This window comes from Apteryx mantelli, chromosome 7, assembly GCF_036417845.1.
Source record: "Apteryx mantelli isolate bAptMan1 chromosome 7, bAptMan1.hap1, whole genome shotgun sequence".
In the NCBI taxonomy this organism is placed as follows: Eukaryota; Metazoa; Chordata; class Aves; order Apterygiformes; family Apterygidae; genus Apteryx; species Apteryx mantelli.
The window spans coordinates 44,895,015-44,917,343 of NC_089984.1; the positions used below are offsets into that span (position 1 = coordinate 44,895,015).

General features: G+C 38.2%; 1 protein-coding gene across 1 annotated transcript in view; it reads left to right on the forward strand.

The window, feature by feature from the left end:
• Positions 1-408: 408 nt before the first annotated feature.
• The window catches only part of LRRC27 (leucine rich repeat containing 27), a 37,605-nt gene continuing 15,684 nt past the window's right edge, over positions 409-22,329 (forward strand). Inside the window, exons 1-6 of the mRNA XM_067299630.1 lie at positions 409-666; positions 986-1,116; positions 4,475-4,533; positions 14,255-14,404; positions 20,132-20,378; positions 21,997-22,164. Coding sequence (XP_067155731.1) covers positions 454-666; positions 986-1,116; positions 4,475-4,533; positions 14,255-14,404; positions 20,132-20,378; positions 21,997-22,164 — 968 coding nt within the window. The 5' untranslated portion in view covers positions 409-453. The remainder of the gene's footprint in view (positions 667-985; positions 1,117-4,474; positions 4,534-14,254; positions 14,405-20,131; positions 20,379-21,996; positions 22,165-22,329) is intronic.

Genomic DNA, 22,329 nt, shown 5'->3' on the forward strand with positions numbered 1-22,329 from the left:
GCGGGGGGCGGGGCCGCAAGGGGCGGGGCCGCGCGTTGCCGTGGCGACGCGGGCGGGTGAGGCCCTGAGGCGGCGGCGGCGGCGGCTCCCCGCGGGACCCCGCCTCTGCATTTGGGGAGCAAACTCCGTAAAACCGTCACCTTTGGGTAGTGCCCGTGCTGAGCTCGGCGGAAAGGGGGGAGGAAAAGGCGGGGGAGCCAGAGGAGGCCCCTGCTCCAGCGGAGCAGGGCTGGTTGGGACGGCCAAAGTTCAGAATAATTGTGTTGTTTCTATCTTGTAACTTACTGCAGAGCACTGGGGATAATCCCCAAACTAATAGTGCGGAAAGAAGCTTGTCTGATGTATGCTTTTTTTTTTTTTTTTTTTTTAATGTAATTTTTGGGTTGCTTTTCTCAGCTCGCGACTCGCTGATCGATTTGCGTTACTGAGTCAGTGCTCCAGGCTTGCTGGCGAATGGATGACGCCTGTTCCGAAGAGTTTCACGGCCATGGTGATAACTCAGGAGAGGGGCATCTCCAAAGGAGAAATTCACCTGCTTCGAGTTCCTCGGAGGAGATCAGGAAAGCTGTCGAAGAGTGTCTGTTGTCGTCTTCCAGTACCCTGGACGTCAGTAGAAAAAACATTCAGCGTCTTACTGAGGAAATATATAAGCTGCCCGACACGAGGGTGAGTAAATTGTTATGAGTAGTTGCAATAGCCTTGGCTTAAGCGCAGCAGGGAACATTTAAGGGATCGTTACTTTGTCAGATGAAAAATAAAAATCTTAGCTATCATTTTTTAATAATAAGGGCTTTTTTTAAAAAAAAGCCCTTATTAATTCACTATATGTGTGATTTGGAGAGCTGCATACCCTTCAACCCCCTTTAGCAATATTCTCTTCATAAAAGCATGGAGCAGTTTCAGTTTTCACATTTAGCATTTCACATGCCAAGGAACAGCCTGTCTGCTTCTGGCTTTAAAACATATTTATGTTTTTCTCTATTAGCACTTTCATCTGGAAGGAAATGTCCTGTCAGCGATTCCCGACGATTTATTTCAAAAGCTGCCACATCTTGTTTGGCTGGATCTCCGGTACAACAAGATTAAAACTATTCCCCCTGGAATTGGCTACCACAGGTAAGATGCTGGTCATGCTGATAACTTAATAATTATGTTTTTCTTCTATTTTACTGTTACAATGAAATTGTAGTAATGCAGACTTTTATGTACTTTTGTTTGGCATTGACCTCAGTTCAGGAGAATGGTAATTAAGTTTTTTTTTTGAATTTCTAAACTTGTCTTCCTTTAGGAATGTAAGACCTGTTACTCTTTTCAGATAAGTTTAGCACTTTTTTTTTTTTACTTTAGCTGATTCTATTTATAGTGTTGTAAGGGAGACGAAAACTGAGACCCATAGTGCCAAACCTCTCGTGTCACTTAGTGACAACGAGTGATAGTTCAGTTGATCAAAGAATATTATTCATTAATCTCTTTGGTGGTTGTCTGACATATAGTAACTGTGGGAAGGGTTAATTAGTGGTCGCTGATCTGTACCCGTGTGTTGCAGTGAACATAAAAAGCACATTTGACCTCATGTTGCCATGATCACCAAAATTAACTCCTCACCGATTTTTTAATGTCCTTGGACAGTTCCTTGCTTCTCACTACAAGAATGGAAGATGACAGATCATAATACATGTTAATTAACAAGAACAAAGAAAAAAATTTATTACTGGGAGGAGAAAAGCCCCAATGCTGAGCAAAGTTAGCTTGCGTTATGGTTCTAAAAGATTAATTTCCGTGAAGTATGAGTAATGAGGAAAAGGAGGCAACCTTTGAACAGTATGTGCTACAGAATTTTCCAGAACAATTTCATGGCATTTTGTGATGAGGACAAGGTGTCTAAAGGTATTTTAAGATCATTTGTTCCATGTGATTTGTGAACGATTACATATTCAATATTTGATTATGGAAATATAGTAAATGAACATTAAGCCTCTGAAAATAGCTGAAAATGTCAAGTTTAATGATGTTTTTATATCTTTTAAATACAGTTTCCATAAGCTATTTTTAAATTGGACAGGATTGTCAGTGTTTTCCTTCCATGTATTTTTCCGTAGAGAGCTGGGGTTGTAAATGGTTTAGTGTAGTTCAGTACAGTTTGAGTAACACGATTATCATTGTATGGGTGGTTGAAAACCTTTGAGATGAAGGCATTCTCTGTGTGTGCTTTCCTAGAAAATAATCTGTGTTGCTCTTTAGTCCAACATATACTTTATTTTCTTTGTATTTGTCCCTTGACTTCAAACAACAGCTCAGTTTCTAGAAAATGCCTATCAAAAGTACTAATTGAATATTACTTAATTTCTCAACATTAGTGTAATTTCACTTCATCCTTATCATGTGCCTGAGTGTAATGTATATTTTAAGATGTTCAGAAATTCCATGGATATTCTTGACTGTAGAAGAAGCTGAAAGTAGTTTTCGCTGAAAAGCAGAGATCAATTGAAACATTTTGCTAGTTTGGGGCCTGTTCCATTGACCCTTGAAGCTGTTTGAGAAGCTTTTCCATTGATTTTAATGGATATTATGGTTAGAATTTGGCCAAGTCAACACAAAAACATCACCTCAGCTGTGGAAGTGATGTCTTAGAGTGGCGGGCAGAGAGGGGCAGAAGTACAAGCCCCGTAACATTCTCCATCTAGAAATCTCTGTGAGATCTGGAGTATGAGGGAGCAGGGATCAATGAAGGGCATGTGCCACATCATCGTCGCTGCAAACATTGCCTTCCAACGAGAGCCGGCAGAGTCGATATTTGCTTTGATGTGGGACCCTCCGCTCTTGATGGAACCGGGCCATAACTCCAGAGGGATTCTGAGACGGTGGGGGAAGCCCTGCCCCAGTGGCGCCTCGGAAATTATTAAGGGATTTGGATTTTGGAGTATGGAATCCCTTGGCATTGTCACTTAGCTTTTGCTCTCAACAGGATTGGATATTCTGCTTCAAAAATTATATGATTATGAATACAGTGCTTTAATTTCTTGACTGAATTGAAATGTCTTAAAATATTGCCACAAATGTTAATCCAGAGTTGAGCAGCTGCCAAAATGTTTGTTTTGGGTTTTCTTTTCTAGATGTAAAGAAATATTATGACAGAAACTACCAAGCTTTCCTTTTGTTTGTTTTGTTGAATTTTAACAGTAAACAAGCTAAAAAATGGCAACATTTAGAAAAGTTAATGGGTTTTCATTTACAGTAGGATGAGATTTCATATATGGCATGGGCAGTACACTGTCTCTATAATTTGACCTGATAAGTTGGTGGATATTAAAAGCTGTTTAAAAGAATGTTATTAAAATTGCAAAATGAAGCAGTCAAAAAGAAATCAAAAATTCTAGAAGTATGGGTTTCTGAATAGTCTGTTTCTATTAGCTTCCAATATAAGTTGCTTTATCTGTGCTTTTCACCCAGTCTAGATGTTTCCTATTCTTTCCTCTTCAGCAGGTCTCTATCCCAATTTATTCAGGGTGGTCCCTGTTTTCATACATGTTACACTTTCTTGAGGACTGGTTTGGAGTGGGCTTTTTTTTTTTCCTTCCTGTCTGTATCTGAATTTGTTTGTTTGTTTGCTTCCCTGCTGTGTCTGGATATCAGCAGGTATGTGCTACAAGGGGAAAAAGAGGCGACCTCCCTTCTTTTGGACAAAACATCCCCTGTATCCTAAATGCTCAGTAGCTCACAGGCTTGCAGAGGCAGTCTGTACAACAGAGTATGTTCACTGTATACAGCAACTCCGGACACTTTATTTGATAAACAATACAAGCTGTTTTCTGAGCACAGACAAACTGAGATTTTTTCAACAGCTTAGAATTTGTCCAAATGTTAACAGATTTTCATAGAGATATTAAAAAATACAAATGTGACATAAATGTCTGACCCATGCTAAATTTCTAGACTGTTTCCAAGAATGGGAATACTAGAGCTGCTCAAAAAAAATTTTTTTTGACAAAAATATAGATAGGACAAATTTCTTTCTAATTTCATTATCAAAAATGGCTGAGCAGTTCTAGCTCAAATTTAGCCTGAGGAAAGCACTCAACAACCCAAACAGTTGAAGCTCAGCAAAATTTTAAAAAAACAACTGAAAACAACGTCTTTGTAATTGGAACAGTCAGCAGTTATGTCAGCCCTTACAGTGGTAAACAAGCTTTGCAGAAAAAGATCAATGCTAAATATTGAAAGAGTATATAGAGATTCCTGGGTGTAAATGCAAACTTCAGACTGTCATACCAGAAAGCTTTAGGGTATGCCAGTCAAGTCATTTTCTAGCACTCATGTTAGTGATGGAGTGGCATGGATTTGCCTTGAGGGGTCCATTCTGCAGTAGGAAACAAAAGGAAGAAAAAATTAAAGGGGAAAAATATTCTTGTGTTTCTATTTACTTTACATTAACTTTGTTTTCACAGTTACTACTATTTTCTTTCTTATGGCACAGGCAATTGAAAACTCTACTTTTAGAAAGAAATCCTATAAAAGAGCTGCCTGCAGAACTTGGTAAGTACTCACTACTTTTTTGAAGATATCATAGTCTTTTTTTGTATATTGGCTCTTAATATTTAATTCTGTGGTTAGACTTTGGAATACTTTATCTAAAGAAAGATTGTCCTTAATTTAACATGAACATGTGCTTTAAGAGAAAAAATAGGTATGGTAGAGCATTAAAATGATTGTCTTCCTTGAAGTGAGAGAAAAATTGTAATTATAATCTGTAGTGTTTCGGTCATGAACATTCAGCATTATTTATCTGAGTGAGACTGGAGCAAAAAGCATGTCTCAGAAGTCACAAAGACGTGGCAGGGCATCCTCATGTAAGACATGCTACTAAACATGAGTAGAGCTGAGAACTTCTACAGCAGTTTCTTACATTTAAAGAGTCTTCTCAGCTTGTAACTTAGACTTTTACTAACTCTTTTTGGGTTAGCAATTACCACTTTAGAAAACAACTATTTCCAAATCAACCATTCCTAAGCAAAATAGAGCAGGTTGCCTGGACTCTAGGAATTGCCTGAGGCTGCCCCTCACCAGCTGGAGATGAGACAAGAGTAAGTTCTGAGGAGGAATCCCTGTTTCTCGCCCTTGCTGTCGAAGTGCTGAGTCCAGTGGGGACTCCTCAGGCTGTCACAGTCCTCACAGCATAAGCGTTGATTTTTTTGGCTCATCCCTGTTTGATGTTCTCTGGGCTTTGAAGCTCCCTGCTGTAGTGCTGGGAGACTAACCTCCAAAGCTACATCTTGAGTCTAGCTTCTGTAACCAAGACAAATGGCTTGAACCAGATGTGGCCACGCAATTACACCTAGTTTTCTGTTGCTTACATCACAGATGTTTGGACTGCACTTTGGCAGGGTAGAACTGAGTGGTGCTTGCTGTCCCATATGTTTTTGCAGCTGCTTATGATAGACCATACAGGCTCATTGGACTCTATTATATAAATTTTGACTTTCTGGTACTGCCTATGTGAAGTATTCTACCTGTCGCAGTCCCTGAGATGACATCTCTATTAGTAAATGAAATGTGCCTGTGAATGTTCCCTTGTTCTGAGGCCAGCTGGTGCAGAATGACCTGTTCCTTAGTCTCAAACAGGATGGCAGTATGCAAACTCTCTAGTGGACTTGATCTGGAGAGTCTTAGCTTCCAAGCCATGCTCAGGAATTGCTTGGGAGAGACCTAGTTGGCCTGTCGGGAACCATTCTAACTATGCAGTGATACAGACAATCGTATTCTAAGGCCCAAGAATGTTCCCAGACGCTATTATGTTTTCTGTTATTTTAACAGTGCTTTATTATTCATGCTAAACTGTATGCAGGTGTGCTCCCTCCTGCTCCTTGGGCAATGCATGAAGAAAACAAGCAGGTGCAGCAGTAAATACCCCTTCCTAACAGCCATGCTAGCCAAGAGACTACCTGTACCTTTGCTAAGACTTCAGCAAAAGAGGTTGCTCGTGTGGTCCTGATCTTTTTACTGTATATGACAGTAGTTTACACCAGCAATGTGCATAACATACTATCTTCAGAAATTTGGGCACCTTTACTACGAAACAAGCCATTGCCTTTGTTCAGCTCCCAAACGGATACATCGGGGATGTCAGGTTCCAGCTAGTGTTGTGCATGACCATCCTGTGTCAGTCCTTGCATCCCTGTCAGACAACAGGGATCTGGTGGTCAGTTAATGATATACCAGGCATCTTGTTTCACAGGACCTGGAATCAGGCTAGCTGAGAGGTCAGTCAGCAGGCCAAAAAAACCTCCCTTTCTCAGTGACTGTCTGGTGATGGTCCTCTTCCTCTAGATCTTCCCCCAGGTAGGCCTCTTCCCATGCTTTGGCATGTCTCTTTACGCTGCATATAGAATTTTTCTGTTATAAACTTTGCAGCCAGGTATCATTCCATCACAAGAAAATAGCTGTGCTGTGACAGAGCTGCTGTGTAGGGGGAATGAAAGGCCTAAGGGGGACTGCAGGTAACCAGCAACTTTAACAGACTGATTACAACACAAGCTGTAAGAGAAACAAAAGCCCCTACTGTGTCAACCTGGAAAACAGACAAGAAGATGGTTTGAGCCAGTATGATTAAAAGGTATTTCTCGGAGCCCAGGAGACAAGGTAAATCAAAGTGTATTTGAGGCAAATATATGCCAACTACAGTTCCAAGGGAATGTAAAAAAAATACCTAGGACCATGTATTTTATCCCAAATAAGAACAAGTTAATAACATGAACTGAGGTGAGCGTGGTCCTTTGAAAGAAACACGTCTCTCCCATAAGTGTCTCTTTTCTGTATGTTAGTATGCAGTAGTATAGGTAAAAATCAGAGTTTCTTCCATTTAGCCAGTTTTCGAGTGAAGAGAGGGACTGGTGACCAGTAATCTCCAGAAGAGAAGTCCAACCTCTGGTTCAGAGTGTTCAGCTGAATAAAACAAGCAAAAAAGAATGGTGAGCAAATCTGTCCACAAACCTGAAGACCTAGATCTCGTCTCGGAATCCTGGTCCTCTGTCTACGCTATCTGCCTGACTAATGTGATCTATGACTGTCAGTCAGAAGAAGACCTCTTTTTTTTTTGTCCTGCCTTGTGGTGGATCTGAATTGTCTCCTCTTATTCCTGTCATGGGCGGATGGGGGGCAGACGGTCTAGCATGCCTAGGGTGGCTGCATGCCCAGCTATCGGGCCCATCTGCCACAGGAGCTGCCCTGTGTGATGCTGATGGCAGCTGTGAATTTTCAGAGCTCTCAAAAGAGCTGCCTGGACAGATACCTTTTCTAGACTTCTTGCTTCAGGAACTTCCCCTCAGATCCAACCTCATCTCTTTTTAGATTGCAGAACTACAGCCCGGGTCATTAAGTCTAGGCCCCTGATCTCTCAGGACACTTGCCTGTAGGCCATAGGGCCAGTTCCTCCTCCTTCTGGGCCAGGCCACAATCCCCTCTAGCCTTTCAGAGCTCTGTGCTGAAATCATCCACAGCCAATGTGCTGGAGGGTGCAGACATGCTGTTCACTGATTGACCTGGTGTCGTCCTCTGATATGTATACAGAAGAAAAACACGACTGACTCCTGCAATTCAAATGCTCTTTACTCAGACCCAGTTTACCTGTACTACCAACTCTGCTTTACTAGTTAGTTTTTAGCTGCATCCTGAAGCTGGGCTTATTCCTGCAGAGTCTCTTAGGAGAATTATTTGAAGGAGAGCCTTGAACAGGGTATTGAAGCATATCAGTAAGAGTCCAGGGAGGGGGTCTCAAAACAGAGTTGCACTTAATTGCCTCAAGTCCTACAGTTGTGCATTAGGCTGCTAGAGAGGAATGGCTGGCTTGGCCTGACAAGGGGAAGGATAGAGGGCATGAGCTGTTCTGTTCCTGCTGTGCACGAGACAACCTGTTACTGGAATAACCCTGCTCTTTCTACCCTGAGCTGAGTAGCGACTGAGTCAAAATATATTTTTGATGATTTAAACGTCCTTGCACCTCTCCAAGTAGAATGGGCCACTGGTATACCAGCCTTTCTGCAGTAAAATTGTTTCATGTGAATTGTTTCATGATTTTCTGGACAGATGCTAAATCAGGACTCTCTTCTGCCATAGCATTTTGATCATTACAGGTTTCCCAGGTGGGTCCTGAGTTGCAGGGAATTCCTACCATATGAGACATTTATCTGTTTCTCCCATTATCACTATCTCTGTAACTCTGAGGTACAAAAAAGATGCCAGTATTCCTGCTGTGTTTGAGGTTTTGTGCAAGCCACAGCACTTGGAAAAGAGCACTGCGGGTTTTTCAGGGCAGGTTTTGTTGGGCAGCAGTGGAGTGGTGACAGATGGCTGGAGGCATTTGTAGAGGGTGGCTGCAGCCAGGCTTTTCAAAGTTGCGTATACGCTCATTAGCAGGTGGTGCAATGATCCTCTGACTGTGTAGGAGTGGCTTAAGCCATGCCAGAGTCTGCTGTGACAGTTGTGCTTGCAGAACTTTCAACATAATTTGCATTAATAACTTGCCTGCTTTCACTTCACTATTTTGAGCAGTCTCGGGGATCCTCGTTAAGACTGGCAGGATTATTGTGCTGGGGTGATGCTGTCGTACCATATGCCTTACCTTGGATCTGTTTGTTCCCTTGGCAGGCCTGTATGTCCATGACCTTGCTGCCTGCAACGTGGTACGTACAGAAACCCTAGAGCTGTCTCCCTAGCTGAGAGAGCGCTGTGTGGAGGGTCCTGTGGAGGCTTCTGGAGAGATGGCTTTAGAGTTATCGCCCAACTTGTTCTCTTCCATGCACTGTGATAGAGCACCACAGCCAGCCTCGGTGGCAGAGGGCAGGCCCTGGGGTTCCAGGTAGTGCTCTGGTGTCAAGGGTGGCCAGCATGGGCTCCAGGGGTCTGCTGAAAGTCTCAAAGAAGAATAGCTATGTCTCTTGTCACAAGATTTTTTAGTTTTCTTCCTTAGTTTTGGCATAGGTCTGTCCAGCCTTTTCTTTTGTGCATGAACTCCTAATGCTTGCTTTGCCGCAGAGAAAAGGAAGTTAATCCCCAAATTGGAGTTTAACCCCTAGCAAGTTCCTCTCAGGTGGTGCCAGGGAAGTTTCCCAGAGGGAGTTGCTTTGCAGCCCACTCTGAAGGTTGTTTTTGTAGTTGGATGCTGGAGGTGGGTTAGCACAGGGTGGTGCAGAATAAAAACATGGCATGATATGCAGCCTGCAAGTTTATCTTTGGAGGGTTGGTGTAAGACAATTTGAGCCAGTCTTCACTGTGCCTCTGAACCGTGGACCCCTTCTTTCCCCTGCAGCAGCTAGGCTGCTTCAGACTTCATCGCTTAAGTAGTAGATAATGTGAGAGGTGGTTTGAACCTTAACTGAAGGATGGTGTAGACATAATCCAAGGATCTGCCTTAATCCAGGTTACTAAAGGCTTTTCATTTCCCTGCTGTGGACCTGTGCTTGTCAGAATTTTTAAGCCTCGTGTATGTCCCAGTCAGCCCACAAAGTGGAGTTTCACCACAGTCATGGAGACCTTGGGAGCTTCTCAAGCAGTCCACCTGGGAAGCTGGTAGAAGACTAGGGAATTGTGCCTGTGACACAGTGAGAGGTTGTCGAAACCTGGTATATTTCCACAAAACAGTCATGTTTTGACAAGACAGCTTTTTCTGACAAAATCATATTTCATGAGCTAATTCCCAGCCCACTCTTCCTCCTACCCTTCCCTATTGCTCTCTTGTCTGTACACTTGCCATCGTAACCACCTATATCAAGAAACAGAGTAGGAGCCAATGCTGATGGCTCCAGCACTAACTCGCGTTGGAGTTACCATCCTGCAGTGGCCATTCCATGGTTCTTTGGCTTCTCTTTTCATAATCAGTAGAGCACCAACTTCATGATGTTTGTATTGTAAACGCTAGATAAAAAGTTTGTAGTATAAACTGAGACAAGTCTGGGGGGATGATGTATGATAACTTATCTCAGTTGTTAGTCTCTATCTTTTTGTACTTTTTTATCTAAATCTGGAATGGATTTGCAACATTTACCTTCAGTTACTGAACATTTCTGTTAAAAGCTACCTGTTCTATGAAATTTTTGGAATTTTATTTGGAACGTAATTTTTGGAAGGGGAGCTGAAGTTCGAATGATAACAGAACACTTTAATTATTTACCTGTGGCTATATTTTTGCGAGTTCATCTGATTTGTGTAGAACTGTCATTTATTCTGAATTTAATTATCAGAGATGCAAAACTTGTTGCCAGCCAACATGTTTCCAGAAATGATCTCTCAGGCTTCGCAGCATGTACTATGTAGTAGTTCAGCTGGCACTGCGTGGTGGCTGGGACTGAGGATACATGCATTCTGTTTCCAGGTCTGCCGCTGGCTTGCTGGATAAGAACAGCAAAGTTACCTGACTTTGAATAAGTCACCTGACTGCCCATGCGTTAGTTCCATGTGCTGTTTAAAAAAAAAAAAAAAAAAAAAAAAAACCTTTGTAAACCTACAAAACCTCTTTAAACCTACAAAAGAAAAGCATTTAATAGGAGCTGCATAATAATGTTAGTATTAGTAGGTGGTACACTGTAAAATTTACTTAAATTATTTGTACAAGAATGCTGAAAGGTAGAGTACCAGTTTGCCATCCTCCCAGTTGTGCAAGTTAATGTGCACCGCCACATCATGCACTGTGATTAGCAACGTGCATGTTCCACGTAGTTCCCCCACTACATTCAAACCGTTAAACCTGAGTGGTTTTCAGCAAGATAAAATCGAGATCTCATTTTTCTAATACGGAAGTTATCTGTATGATTCATTTTGATCATTTCTTTTTAAAAATAGACTTAATTTCTTAGGACTAAACTATTTTAAATTTAATTGCATTCCCAAATAGTTCTTTACAAGGTACATTTTCAAAGCCATTTCTTTTTGATGGTAATGTAGCTCTTTCGTTTCTACATTGTGTTTTATGATTATTTGAAGTAATTTTCTAATTTGTGAATCATGACTGTATGAAAAGGCATTTTCATAATTGTAGCTCACTTAGCAAATTTTTGTTTTTCGAATGTTAGAATGCAACCTGTTCACTAAACCTCTAAACCTTTAAACCTTAGCATTCCTTATAATCAATGCTATATTGTAAGCAATCAATATGATTGTTTAGAGCATTGGGAAAGTTTGTTTGTTTGACAAAGATACACTCATATGTGAACTCTATGGATATATTTCTTCACAAAACCAACAGCAGTAATTGCACAACAACATATTTAGTCTCTGTGCATTAAACATAGATTTTCAATTTTATATACTTTTGTTACTCTAACATAATTATGTATACAGCACTGCAGATCTGTTGTATTTTTAGTTTGTAGTCAAGTAATTCTTCTTTTCTTTTTTGACCAGTTTTTCTGCCTGGAGCGTTTCCATTGATTTGTGATGCCAGGCAATTCCTCTCTTTTAGACCTCTCCTTAGAGCTTTTCTCCTTCCATTGGCATGCTAATTCTGCACTGTTCCCTTGTAAACAGCAAGAAGGTAATACATTATCTGTTTTGCAGCCAGCATGTGGTACACACGCAGTTAAATTTTCATCAAAATACGTTTCCCCAGGGTTTTCAACCAATAATTCTTTCCATCCCATTCCTGTTCAATTCCAGTTTCTCTAAATCAATTCTGTTTCAATGCGAGTGCAATTTCAAAATAATGATTCAGACACAGTTCTGGTTTTCATCAGTTCTCAGTTTGAGTTTGAATTCAGCAGAGTTCAAAATAATAGTTCTGATTAAAATTTGAGAATTCTAGTTCTAACTACAGTCTCTGGAGGGGAAAAAAAGTGTTTTATATGTTTTTGACCAAGATTTAAATTGAATTTGCCTCAGTTCTCAAGAAAGTTGCTTTTATGTTGGTGTTGGGATGGCAAAACTTAATTTTTCCTACACTGCTAAGAAGTTATCAGTCAGCCCTGACCTGTGGATGATCAAAAGACTAGATAAATTATGAGGAAATTAGCATGTAGTTGAAAAGAAATACTACTTTTGGGTGCATTTGCTCTCAAATGCATTGAAACTAGAACAACTCTACATTCTGTGACAAAAAGAGGGTGTTGCGCTGAATATTCCCTGTTAGTTGGTATATTTTTATGTATAAAAGGTGGTACCTACTATCTCCTTGATGCAGAGAATCCATTTGCACTTGGATCTCAAGTCTTGCTTCCACAGGAAGGGACCGAGAAGGATCCAACAGTTCTCTCCATCCTGGTGCTTGGAAGAATTCCTTTGTATTCACCAGCTTCCCGGAGAACCCTAGTACCTACTTCAGCTGCTCACTTTATTCAGTTATTCTCATGCTGGTTTTTGTTTTCTTCTGTTTAGCAATACTGACAACAAAGTGCGCTTTAGTTGACGTTTCTAGAGAACTAATGTCAAATGCAGTTGTTAATCTCATTGTAAAATTTGTTTTATAACATTCCTTTCAGCTTTAATTACTGGTAATTTAAAATCAAATAACTGTGCTATTAGTAATGTATTTGTCATTCCCGCAAGTAAAGTTATACAAAAAAATTTTCAAAGAACAAATCTACTATTTTATACTGTAATGAGTAAAGCAGAAGGCAAACCTGCTTAGAATTTTAAGCAGCGAACCTGTACAAAGTGAGACAAGTTAAACTGATCTACAGTCAAGCTGTGCATGGAGTTTTAAAGTGTGACACTATTAATATAGTGTGAAAAACATATTCTGATTGAAAACCTGAATCTAGTCAATGGTGCGCTTCCTAAATAAATTATTATAAATTATGCAATTTAAAATAAATAATGTCATGACAAAATACTGATAGCAGCTTTCTTTTAGAAACCTGGTACATTTATATTTTGAAAGATTTAACAGTAGATTGTAACTCTTAACTTTTTGATCCACATAAAAACACTGCTTTTTTTTAACTGACTGAAAGTATTATTTCACTCTACAAATCTAGTCAGTGAGGCAAAATTGCTAATTTTATTTTATTTCAATGTAGCCTGATTTATTGGGGAAGAAAGTAGATCTAATTTCTGAAACCGATTGTGTGTATTTTGCATTTTGTTCCCATTTCCCCAGACAGCAAGCAGAACATGAAAAGAAGGATAATTTCAGTCTTGCTGGTCCTCTTCTCTTTAAATGTGTAACCTGCACTGCATGTACTTTTGCTTATGAGAGAAGCAGGCGACTGAGGCAGGCCTGAGAGATGCATGAACTCATTAGCTCTTGGGAGACTAAGATTTATGTGACTCTTGTCTGGTGTGAGGAGCTGATCGCCCTTGGTTTCCCTGGGCAAGAAGAGCTAACGGTGGGCCTGGGAGTGAGAAGCAGTGTGAACTTGATAATTTCAGAACGAGAAAATCAGAGCAATACACTGGAAAGATAAGAAGGAAAACTTTAATTTCATTCACACAAAAGGAAAGGAATTAATATAGGGTAAAAAACATTGTGATCTATGAACACCACAAATTCCATTCATTTATAAGTAGAAGAGCACAAGAACAGCTGCCGGGGAGGTGGTACTGTTTAGCTAAGCTATTGTGAGAAAGCTCATTTTGTCTTGAATGGGGGGAAAATTGGTTTATAAGATGGATGTTGCATTTCTGGTTCAGTTCAAAGATTCATTCCTACATTGAGAGAAAGCATAACTTCTTGGCAGAGAAGATGATAGTTTGAGTTTTACTTAAAGGTAACTGAAGTGATAAAATACTTTGGCATGTTTATGTCTGTTTGCATCTGATGCAAACTGTGGAACTGGGTTTGAACTCTCTTTTTTTTTTTTCTTTTTTTTTTGAACTTCTTGTGCACAGAGGCCTCAGTTAATCTGATGATGGTCTTACACAAAGCAAATCGAGAATGTTAAAGTTTTTAGCAGTTACTTTCAAGGAGAAAACAAACATTTTAATGTATCTCAGTCTAGTCTGTGTTAATTTCTTGAATAGCCTGAGATTTTGAAAGGAGAAATACAGCCCATCAGGAATTAGATAATAATCTTAGATATTACAGTATTCATAATACTATGCATATATAAAAGCATCACTCATTGTTATCTTTAAAAACCATTAGACTTGGCCAAATGAATACAGTGGTACAAGGTATCTGCATATGTAATAATGGTAATCATCATAGAAATCATTATAATCACCATCAATACAAGTCATTCACTTTTTTGACTCAACAGCTGTATAAATCTGAATCTGAAAACTCTCCTGTCTTTCAAAACATTCTCTGAATTGAATCATTTTTTCACAGGAAACTTAACTTCATTGACAGCCTTGAATCTGAGACATTGTCCCCTAGAATTTCCACCTAAAGATGTCATACAGAAGGGATTAAAAGCCATTTTGTGCTTTCTTCGAAATTCTGGGAATGGAAAACTCTGTATAGAGCCAGCTGCTTCAGGTGTGTTGGATATGTATTTGTGCATATTTACTGTAATTTGTTTTGGAAAAAAGTGCGAACCAAGGAATGCTTTCACTTTTAGCTTTTTCACTAGTGTCATCAGGTCTGTATCTGAAAAGGATACTGACTGCTGAAACAGATATGGAAAAAATTGCTCAGTTATCGATAAAGCAATCTGTATATTTTAAGCCCTTAAGAGAAGGAGAGTTTGTGTTTTGTATAATAAGAGGAAGTCTTAATGGTGTGTGATGTGGTTAGAGAAACAGAAGACTGTTTTCAGTGACGGCGGTTCTCTAGAGTCGGCAGGAAAGAAGCATGAACAGAGAAGGCTGGGCAGTTTCATTAAGATGAAAAATCCCTAATCTGTATGCAGGTGACTTAAGAACAGAGAGGAAAAGTATATAAGTAGATTATATTTTATAAGAAATTGGATATAGGGGCAACTGAGATATTAGGGAACTGAAAGAGAACATGTAATTAGCGTAAGACTGAAAAAAAGGAAATATAGTACCCAGCTTAGAGGAAAAAAAGAAAAAAAAAGAGTCAATTAAATTATAGACCAGTCAGCGTAGCTTCTACTTCAGGGAATAGTCTGGTTCGGATACTCAAAATACTGCAAATACTGAGGAGGTCAGTAATAGCCTGACATAACTGTCAACAACAAAATGTGAAACTGATCTAGTTGCCTTCAGTGACGCTGTCAGAGGCCTGGTGGATAAAGGAGAAAGAGCTGGTGCTGCCTGCAGTTGTACAGGGAGGGCTGTTCCAGGTGCTAGGGGCTGCTGGAGGTTAGCAAGTAAGGGCCTCTTACTACTGTATGTAGTGCCAACATATATCTTCCTGCAGTCCCTGGGTAAGGGGACTGCTATAATGAGGCACGGTTGGTCAGCTAATTCCAAATTGGTTCTGAAATCGGCCTTCTTGCTTTGTGTAGCCAGAGTCTCAGGAGGCTTCGCTGGACCGAGGATCTAGTCTGTTGAGGTCTTTGCAGGAGGCAAGAGGAAAATGTGAAAATACTTGGGGAGAAAGTTCCTTCTCTCTGCCTGTGTATCACAAGGATGTCAGGAAGAACAAAATGATCAAATTCATATACAGTCTGAAGTACAGACCTACTTTTTGTAAAGTTTAGTGTGGTATATACACCATAATTAATTTTACAAACTAATTGATTTTGTACACCCACATATCAGAAGCCTGATAATGTTTTCTGTATTTTCATATTGTATTTGAGCTCACACTCTTCAAAGACAAGCACAATTTGTCCTTTATCTACAGATTACCCTTTCTCCTTTTTTTTCCCCTCAGTATTGTAGTTATAAATTTACATTAGAGGGTAAAATTTAAAGTTGTCAGCAGAGATGAAAGGATGTAACAACATCTGCATTATTTATGGTCAGATAGATTCCAGAAGTCATTAATAATGGAAATATTGGGCATATTCCCACTGAAGGTCTCTTTTTATACTTAAGCTTTCCTTTAATGAAGCCTAATTACTATGGATGCCATTAATATCAGATGGGAATTAGGCATGTTAAAATGTGGCATCATTAAAGGGAACGCAGTAAATCCAGAGGATGAATGAACCACTTAAAATGCTAAGCCATATGGTGAAATATAAAATCATCAGGTCGAAATACCATGATACTGAAAGTGAAGTCAAAATACTGATTTAAAAATAAAGTCTGTGTATTTTTATTTGTTTTAATTCCATGATTATTGTATGATATAATTGCAGGGCATCATGCATATTTCCAGAACTTCACATGATTAGCCCTCTTTTTGCTTTAAGACTTGTTTTTTGTTCTTGTTTTGAGATAAATTACATCCCAGCAGTGTTTCTGATTTACCATTATATGCCTTCAAACTTCACCACATCTTAGCATTATTTATGAATCAAGAGTGAGTAATACATTTTTCTATGCTCACAGGTTTTTCTGTTTTAGCAGTGCTTAAGGTTTGTACTATTTTTTTCCCTGTTAGTGAACATTTATTTTAACATGCCCCAAAATACATTTACTTACATTTTAAGTCATCAGGATCTCAAATGAGGTTCTAGATTTAGATATCATTTGTATTGTCCTTCTATGAAATAACTTGACTCTTCTACTTGCAAGAGTACTTCTTTTTGTGTAATCTGCAGCCATATTAGGGAACACAAGTAGCTCAGTGGATTAGTGAGTTGAACTGTCTTCTCTGAAGACCAAAGTAAGGCTTATTTCAGACCACAAATTTTGTTAGCTTCACACTGTTTCTGATATCTCCTCGGGAAAGGATCATGCTAGATTGGAAGAATTACTGCAGGGCAAGAGCGAGGTTAACTGGAGGGGCTGTGCTAGGATGTAAGCCCAGCTCCTGCCTGCACGGGGTGTTCCTGATACCTGCCTCAAACTATTACATCGGATATAATTTTGAAAAGTTAACACCGTCTTCCAGGAAGGAAACCAGTGATTCAGGCCATTTAAGATGCAGGATTGCTCTTCTAAATATATATTAGTCTTTCTAAAAGGCTAGTTGTTAGTTTAATGTAGGGATAGAACCTTAAAGTTCTGTATTTCACAGAATTACTTATGCTACAAGAAGCAGCACAGGCCATTGCTAAACGTTGAGAAAGAAAATCAAGGAGTTGTTGTCTTCTTAGCAAGGTAGTCAGTGGCCTGGGGAAGCAGATGAGCTTCATTAGTGATTTTCATAAAATACTAGCATTTTAAGTATAAAAATATACACTATTCATTTAATTTCTTTTCTTTGCTGCACCTTCTACAGCCTCTGTCGTGTTCACTGCTGCATCATGCTAGATTAGTTTGCAAAGAGTACTAACATGAAAAAACTGTTAATTTAATTTGTGCTCAATGTAGTAGAAGCCTATGTTTTTTTCTTGACATAGGCCTAATGTGAAGTATAGGTGTTTAATTGATATTTGCATCAAATAACTTTTAGAATTGAAAGAGGGAAAAAACATTCAGGAATGGGAATAAAATCTCAAACATCTACCATTAATTTCAAATGAGAATTAATGTCCATCTTGAATATTCAAAATTATGCCTTTTAGAGACTTTGAAAGTATTTGTGTAATAAATCTTTTTCATGGTTGAAATATATTGGAACGCTTTAGTCCAATTAAACTAAGCTTTCCGTAGTTTTCAAGTGGACTTTTAGTTAGCAAATAAATTATGCAAAACTGAGGCAAAGTATCTGTGCAGTAGAGTACAGATTCTTACTCTACTGTTACAGATAATGAATTTTCCTCTTTTCAATTAAGAAACTAATTAATCTTTTAATTGTTACCTAAGGGAAAAAGTTTAGTAACAAAAGCATGTCTTTTTATGTTAGGTTAAAGAGGTAAAACCCTAAATGCAAGAAAATACTCATCTTAGAAATCTGGCTAAGCATATTTTCAAAACAAATTCTGATACTAGTATTAGGAATACAGTAATCAACTGAAAGGTTTTCTGGGTTTTGCTTTTAAAGATGTACAAACTGTGAAAATAGGTCATCTACCTTTTATCTGTGCAAGATTAACCTGTATTATTTTCAGTAGTCACTTTGTATATTCAGCATTAGCAATTTAGAGTTAATTACAGTTGATCACTCTTTAAGATACTATGTGAAGTGAGGGTTTTGTTTGGGAATTAGCAGAATTGTTTCTGACAATAGTGTATTGTTTATATTGTATTTGTTTTGTTTCCTTTCAACATAAGTAATATATTTAAAACACTCCAGTTGTTTATTTCTTTTAACCATTCAGTGTTACGCAATTTTGAAAATGTTGAGGATTTTCTTAATATTCTTCAAAATATCAAATCAAAAGCTTTTTTTCTGCTGATTTATTTCTGCGTAAAAATGTAGGACTGCATGCTGTTTTTCTGCTTTACTCAAACACTATAGATTTGAATGACAAAATATAATTATAAAGTACACTGGGACAGCTTCGTAACTTACTTATGTTACAGTGTTGTTTAATGTTAATTTAGATAGTGGTGTATTTAAAGAAAAATAATCCCATGGACTTTAATATTTGGAATACGTGGGCATGCACATGAAGTTTGGGAACCTTCTGTAATATTCAAGAGTATTTTGCTCCCTCCCACATGGCCCATCTGTTCATGCTGGATGAGAGCAGTGTGTAAGAAGTAGTATATACATACTTCATGCAGAGAGGATGACAGAATTTGTCTTGGAATAATGCTTTTTCTCTTAGATGTGAGGAGAAGAGGGAGATGAAATCCAGGGTTTTTCTTCTGTAGGATTTGGGGAACCTCCTAAGTGTATAGTGTCTGTAGAACCAGACTACTGTACATCTTAGACGGCTCAACGCTGCAGTCGGAGGTGGGCTGCAGCGCCTTTAGCTGTGCAGTTACTGCTGTTACTGCTTGGCAGCAGCAGGTCTGGGCTACAAACCTGCTCAAAACAGTGGATGAATCCTATGGTGGTCATTTATTTATTGATAATTTAGGTTTGTCGACATAAGTGTGAATCATAATTTTGAGTGCAGCACAGATGTGCTCTAATCATCCTATGTAAATATGAAAGATTACTGCATAAGTTCAGTTGTGTGTAAAGATTAATACCTATAAAGGAGTAATTTGAGATAATGCTAAGTTTGTTTAACCTGAGGTACCAGTTAGGATAAAATGCAAGCCGCAGTAAAGCTTTCATCAATACTTTGGTTTTTTGTTTTTTTTTTTGTATTACATTACATATTAAAATTGATTATGTTAAAGGTCTTTCCCATTTTGACTCACAGATTGCGTACAGGCACTTGCAGCATGTTAATGATTATTGTATCTCTGCCTGCTTTGCCTTATCCTCTGATACATGGAATACATTTTTTTGGATCATGCACAGAACTCTACCCTTATTTCGGTGAAATACAGTTCATGCAATATGTATTTATACCCAAATCCACATTAAGAGACTATAAATGTTGCATAAAACTGCAAAGTGAGATAAAAGTTAACGTTTTAGAAACCCTTAACTTGTTCCTAGTATGTATAAGTATTACATTAGTCATAATTTCCAGGATTTTTTTTCCTCTCAGAATACAAAGTAGAGATAAGTGGGATTTTCAGCTTGTGTCCCCTACTCTGTGTGCACCAGAAATCATTGTCATTTATACAATATAAGCGATAAAGTCGTGATTTAAACTTGCTGAAGTCTGTGGCAGACTCTCCATTTAGTTCCCCAGGTATCGGATCAGCCCTTGAACAAGGCAGGTGCTCCTGTGGTGACACCGAATCGCTCTTTGCGAGTCATGTATATACAGAAAAGGAAACTAGGGACCTTCAGTAAATAAGAGCAGGGACTCCTGTTTGAGACTCTGAGTATTTCTGCGAGGTGTTGAGGACTTCCAGCTGTTACACTCGAAATAAGTCAGAGGTATTCAGCACTTCACAAAAATGATTGTAACTTTGAATCAGCTTCCATATAGCGGAACTTATAAAAAACTGGGTGAAAAATTTACCAAATTATGAGATACATAAATTATGAAACAAAAGGAAACCACTACTCTGCTTGCATATATCCGTAGACTGTCGAGTTTTGCCAGAATAGATTGCTTAAAACGTTATGAAAAATCTTTGAGAATAAAATATGCATTAAAAGAAAAAAGACCAACATCCCACTTCTGTTAGATCGATTGTGCAGGAAAATACTGTGTTTTGCTTAGAAAAAGTTTCTGACTTAATTTAACTGATAAATAGAATTGCAGTAATCTCTTTTTAATTCCAGTAGAAATGCCAGCTGTTGAAAAGCTGAACTTAACTGAATTGTTGCAGTCCAGTTTGGATTTATCAGATGAGTGGCCTAATGAAGAGGAAAAGCTAAGATTTCAGAAGTTGAAAGATGAAATTATAAAGAATGAAGAAGAAGAATTTCTTGCTAACCGGCATTTTGTTGTACTTCATGATTTTACTGAAGTAGGGAAAAACCACAGAAAGAAAGAACAGCTCTACTCCAAGTCAGCTCGTCTTTACAGGTGACTATAAGTTTCGCATAATGGCATATAATAAATATCTTACAACTGCTGGAAAAAACTCTACATTTCTAATGGCAAATATAAAAGCATTTTAATATGTGGCATTCTACTTATGGTCAAATACAAATTTGATGGATAAATTATATTTATGATTAAGTATATAGAAAACAAAAGTCAAAAATATTTTTTTCTCCGAAATTAAAAACCACTATCAATCTTTTATATTTTCCTATTTACTTCCGTTTCCATTCCCACTCTGGTAATTCTACCCTTAAAAAAACTTCCAAATCACATTATACTGAAAATCAATAGAATTTGATAATGGAGACTAACAAAGGACTGAAAGCTCCCACAGATATTAATTTTGCATTTCTAGTATGTGTAGTATGGTTAATAGCTATGTTTAAATGGAGGATAATACAGGAAATTCCTTTGCATTTGCATACAAAGCATTTGATAAATGATAAACTACCTTTGGGAGAACTGGTTTGTGAATCCTTTCTGGAAAAGGGAAAGGAAGTATCCTTTTGTGTAAAGGAGAGGGTAAATGCACTGGAAATTTTCTAAATTTAATTTTTTCTCATAAGTATTTCCAATGTTTACCGTGATGTCAATAATTTTCCCCCAATATTCAGGAAAATGTTTACTGCTGTGTAAAATTACTTCTCAGCACTAGTTTTAAATAAGCTAAAGTTAAATAAATGTTTAAATATTGGCCTTTTTCATTAAATTTCATATTTCAAACAAAATTAGGAGAAGAATTTTTACATTTTCTGTGAAATTTTTTCTTTTCTTGCTTTCTATCTTCTTCTCTCCCTTTCCCTCCTTTTCCCTGTTCCTGCCTCCCTCTCCCCTTTTCCCCCTCACTCGGTGTCACCTACAGAAAACCATCAAACCGTGTATTTCAGTTGCACAAAGCCCTATGCTCAATTAGCATGGAGAGGATAGGGGAAAATCTCCAATAAACAGTGATTTCTTGATTTAAGAGTTTCACTGAGTTTCCTGTATATTATATGTTCATTATTATGCCTCTAGCTTTTCTTACATGAAAAGAACCTGCAGGTGGCAGTCTGTCTTCACTGTATGCCTCTGTGTAAACTACTCTGAAATCTTCATTTCCTTACTTTTCATTGTTATCTACATTGTACAGTATATATTATACTGTCTTTGATATCAGTAACTCTCAGGTTAATTTTTTCCTTTTTTATAAAGCAGAGTATGAACAGAATAGAAAAAACTTTCAGAATTCATGTTTTGTGCTTATTTCCCCCCCCCCCCCCATAATACATCCGTGAGCTCCACAGTATTTTTTTATGGGGTAACTAATTTAACAAATTACTTAAATTGTGCTTTTGGCCTTAAATATTGTAATGGCTATATTGAAATGAAATACCCTACTCATATGCTTAGTTAGGCAGGCCATTGAGTTAAGATCCTATGTTTTAAGGATTTATTGTACTTATATTTAAAAAAAAAATGACAAAGAAGGGCAAATAGTTTTGATTCTTGTGTTTTTTTTATGGTTTGGCAAAGCATCAGTAGTAGTTATAAATTTGCACTTTGAATGCGTTTATCACCATCCTTAAATGTGCTCGGTTTTATATGCATTATTTAGTTAACATTATCAAACTGTTCATTTTAAAAGGAGGATGTCCACACAGAGGGATAAGTGTCCTGAGTTTCTGTCCTTCGATAAGATGATTCAGACCAAGCAAGCTGAAGCGTACAGATTGGCAGCAGCAAAGGAGCTGAAAGAGAAACAAGCTTTAATTGAACAAAGGAAAAAGCAAGTATTATAATGTCAATGTTCTTAAAAGTTGTTACTTAGCTTCTTAATAATTGTCCAGATTAAATGATTTCTTTCCTTATAAATAGTAAAAAGTTTTGCACTACAAGTGGAAATACAAAGAGTGCCTTTCGTTACAGTGTGGGGTGCTCCAAGGCAACAAGG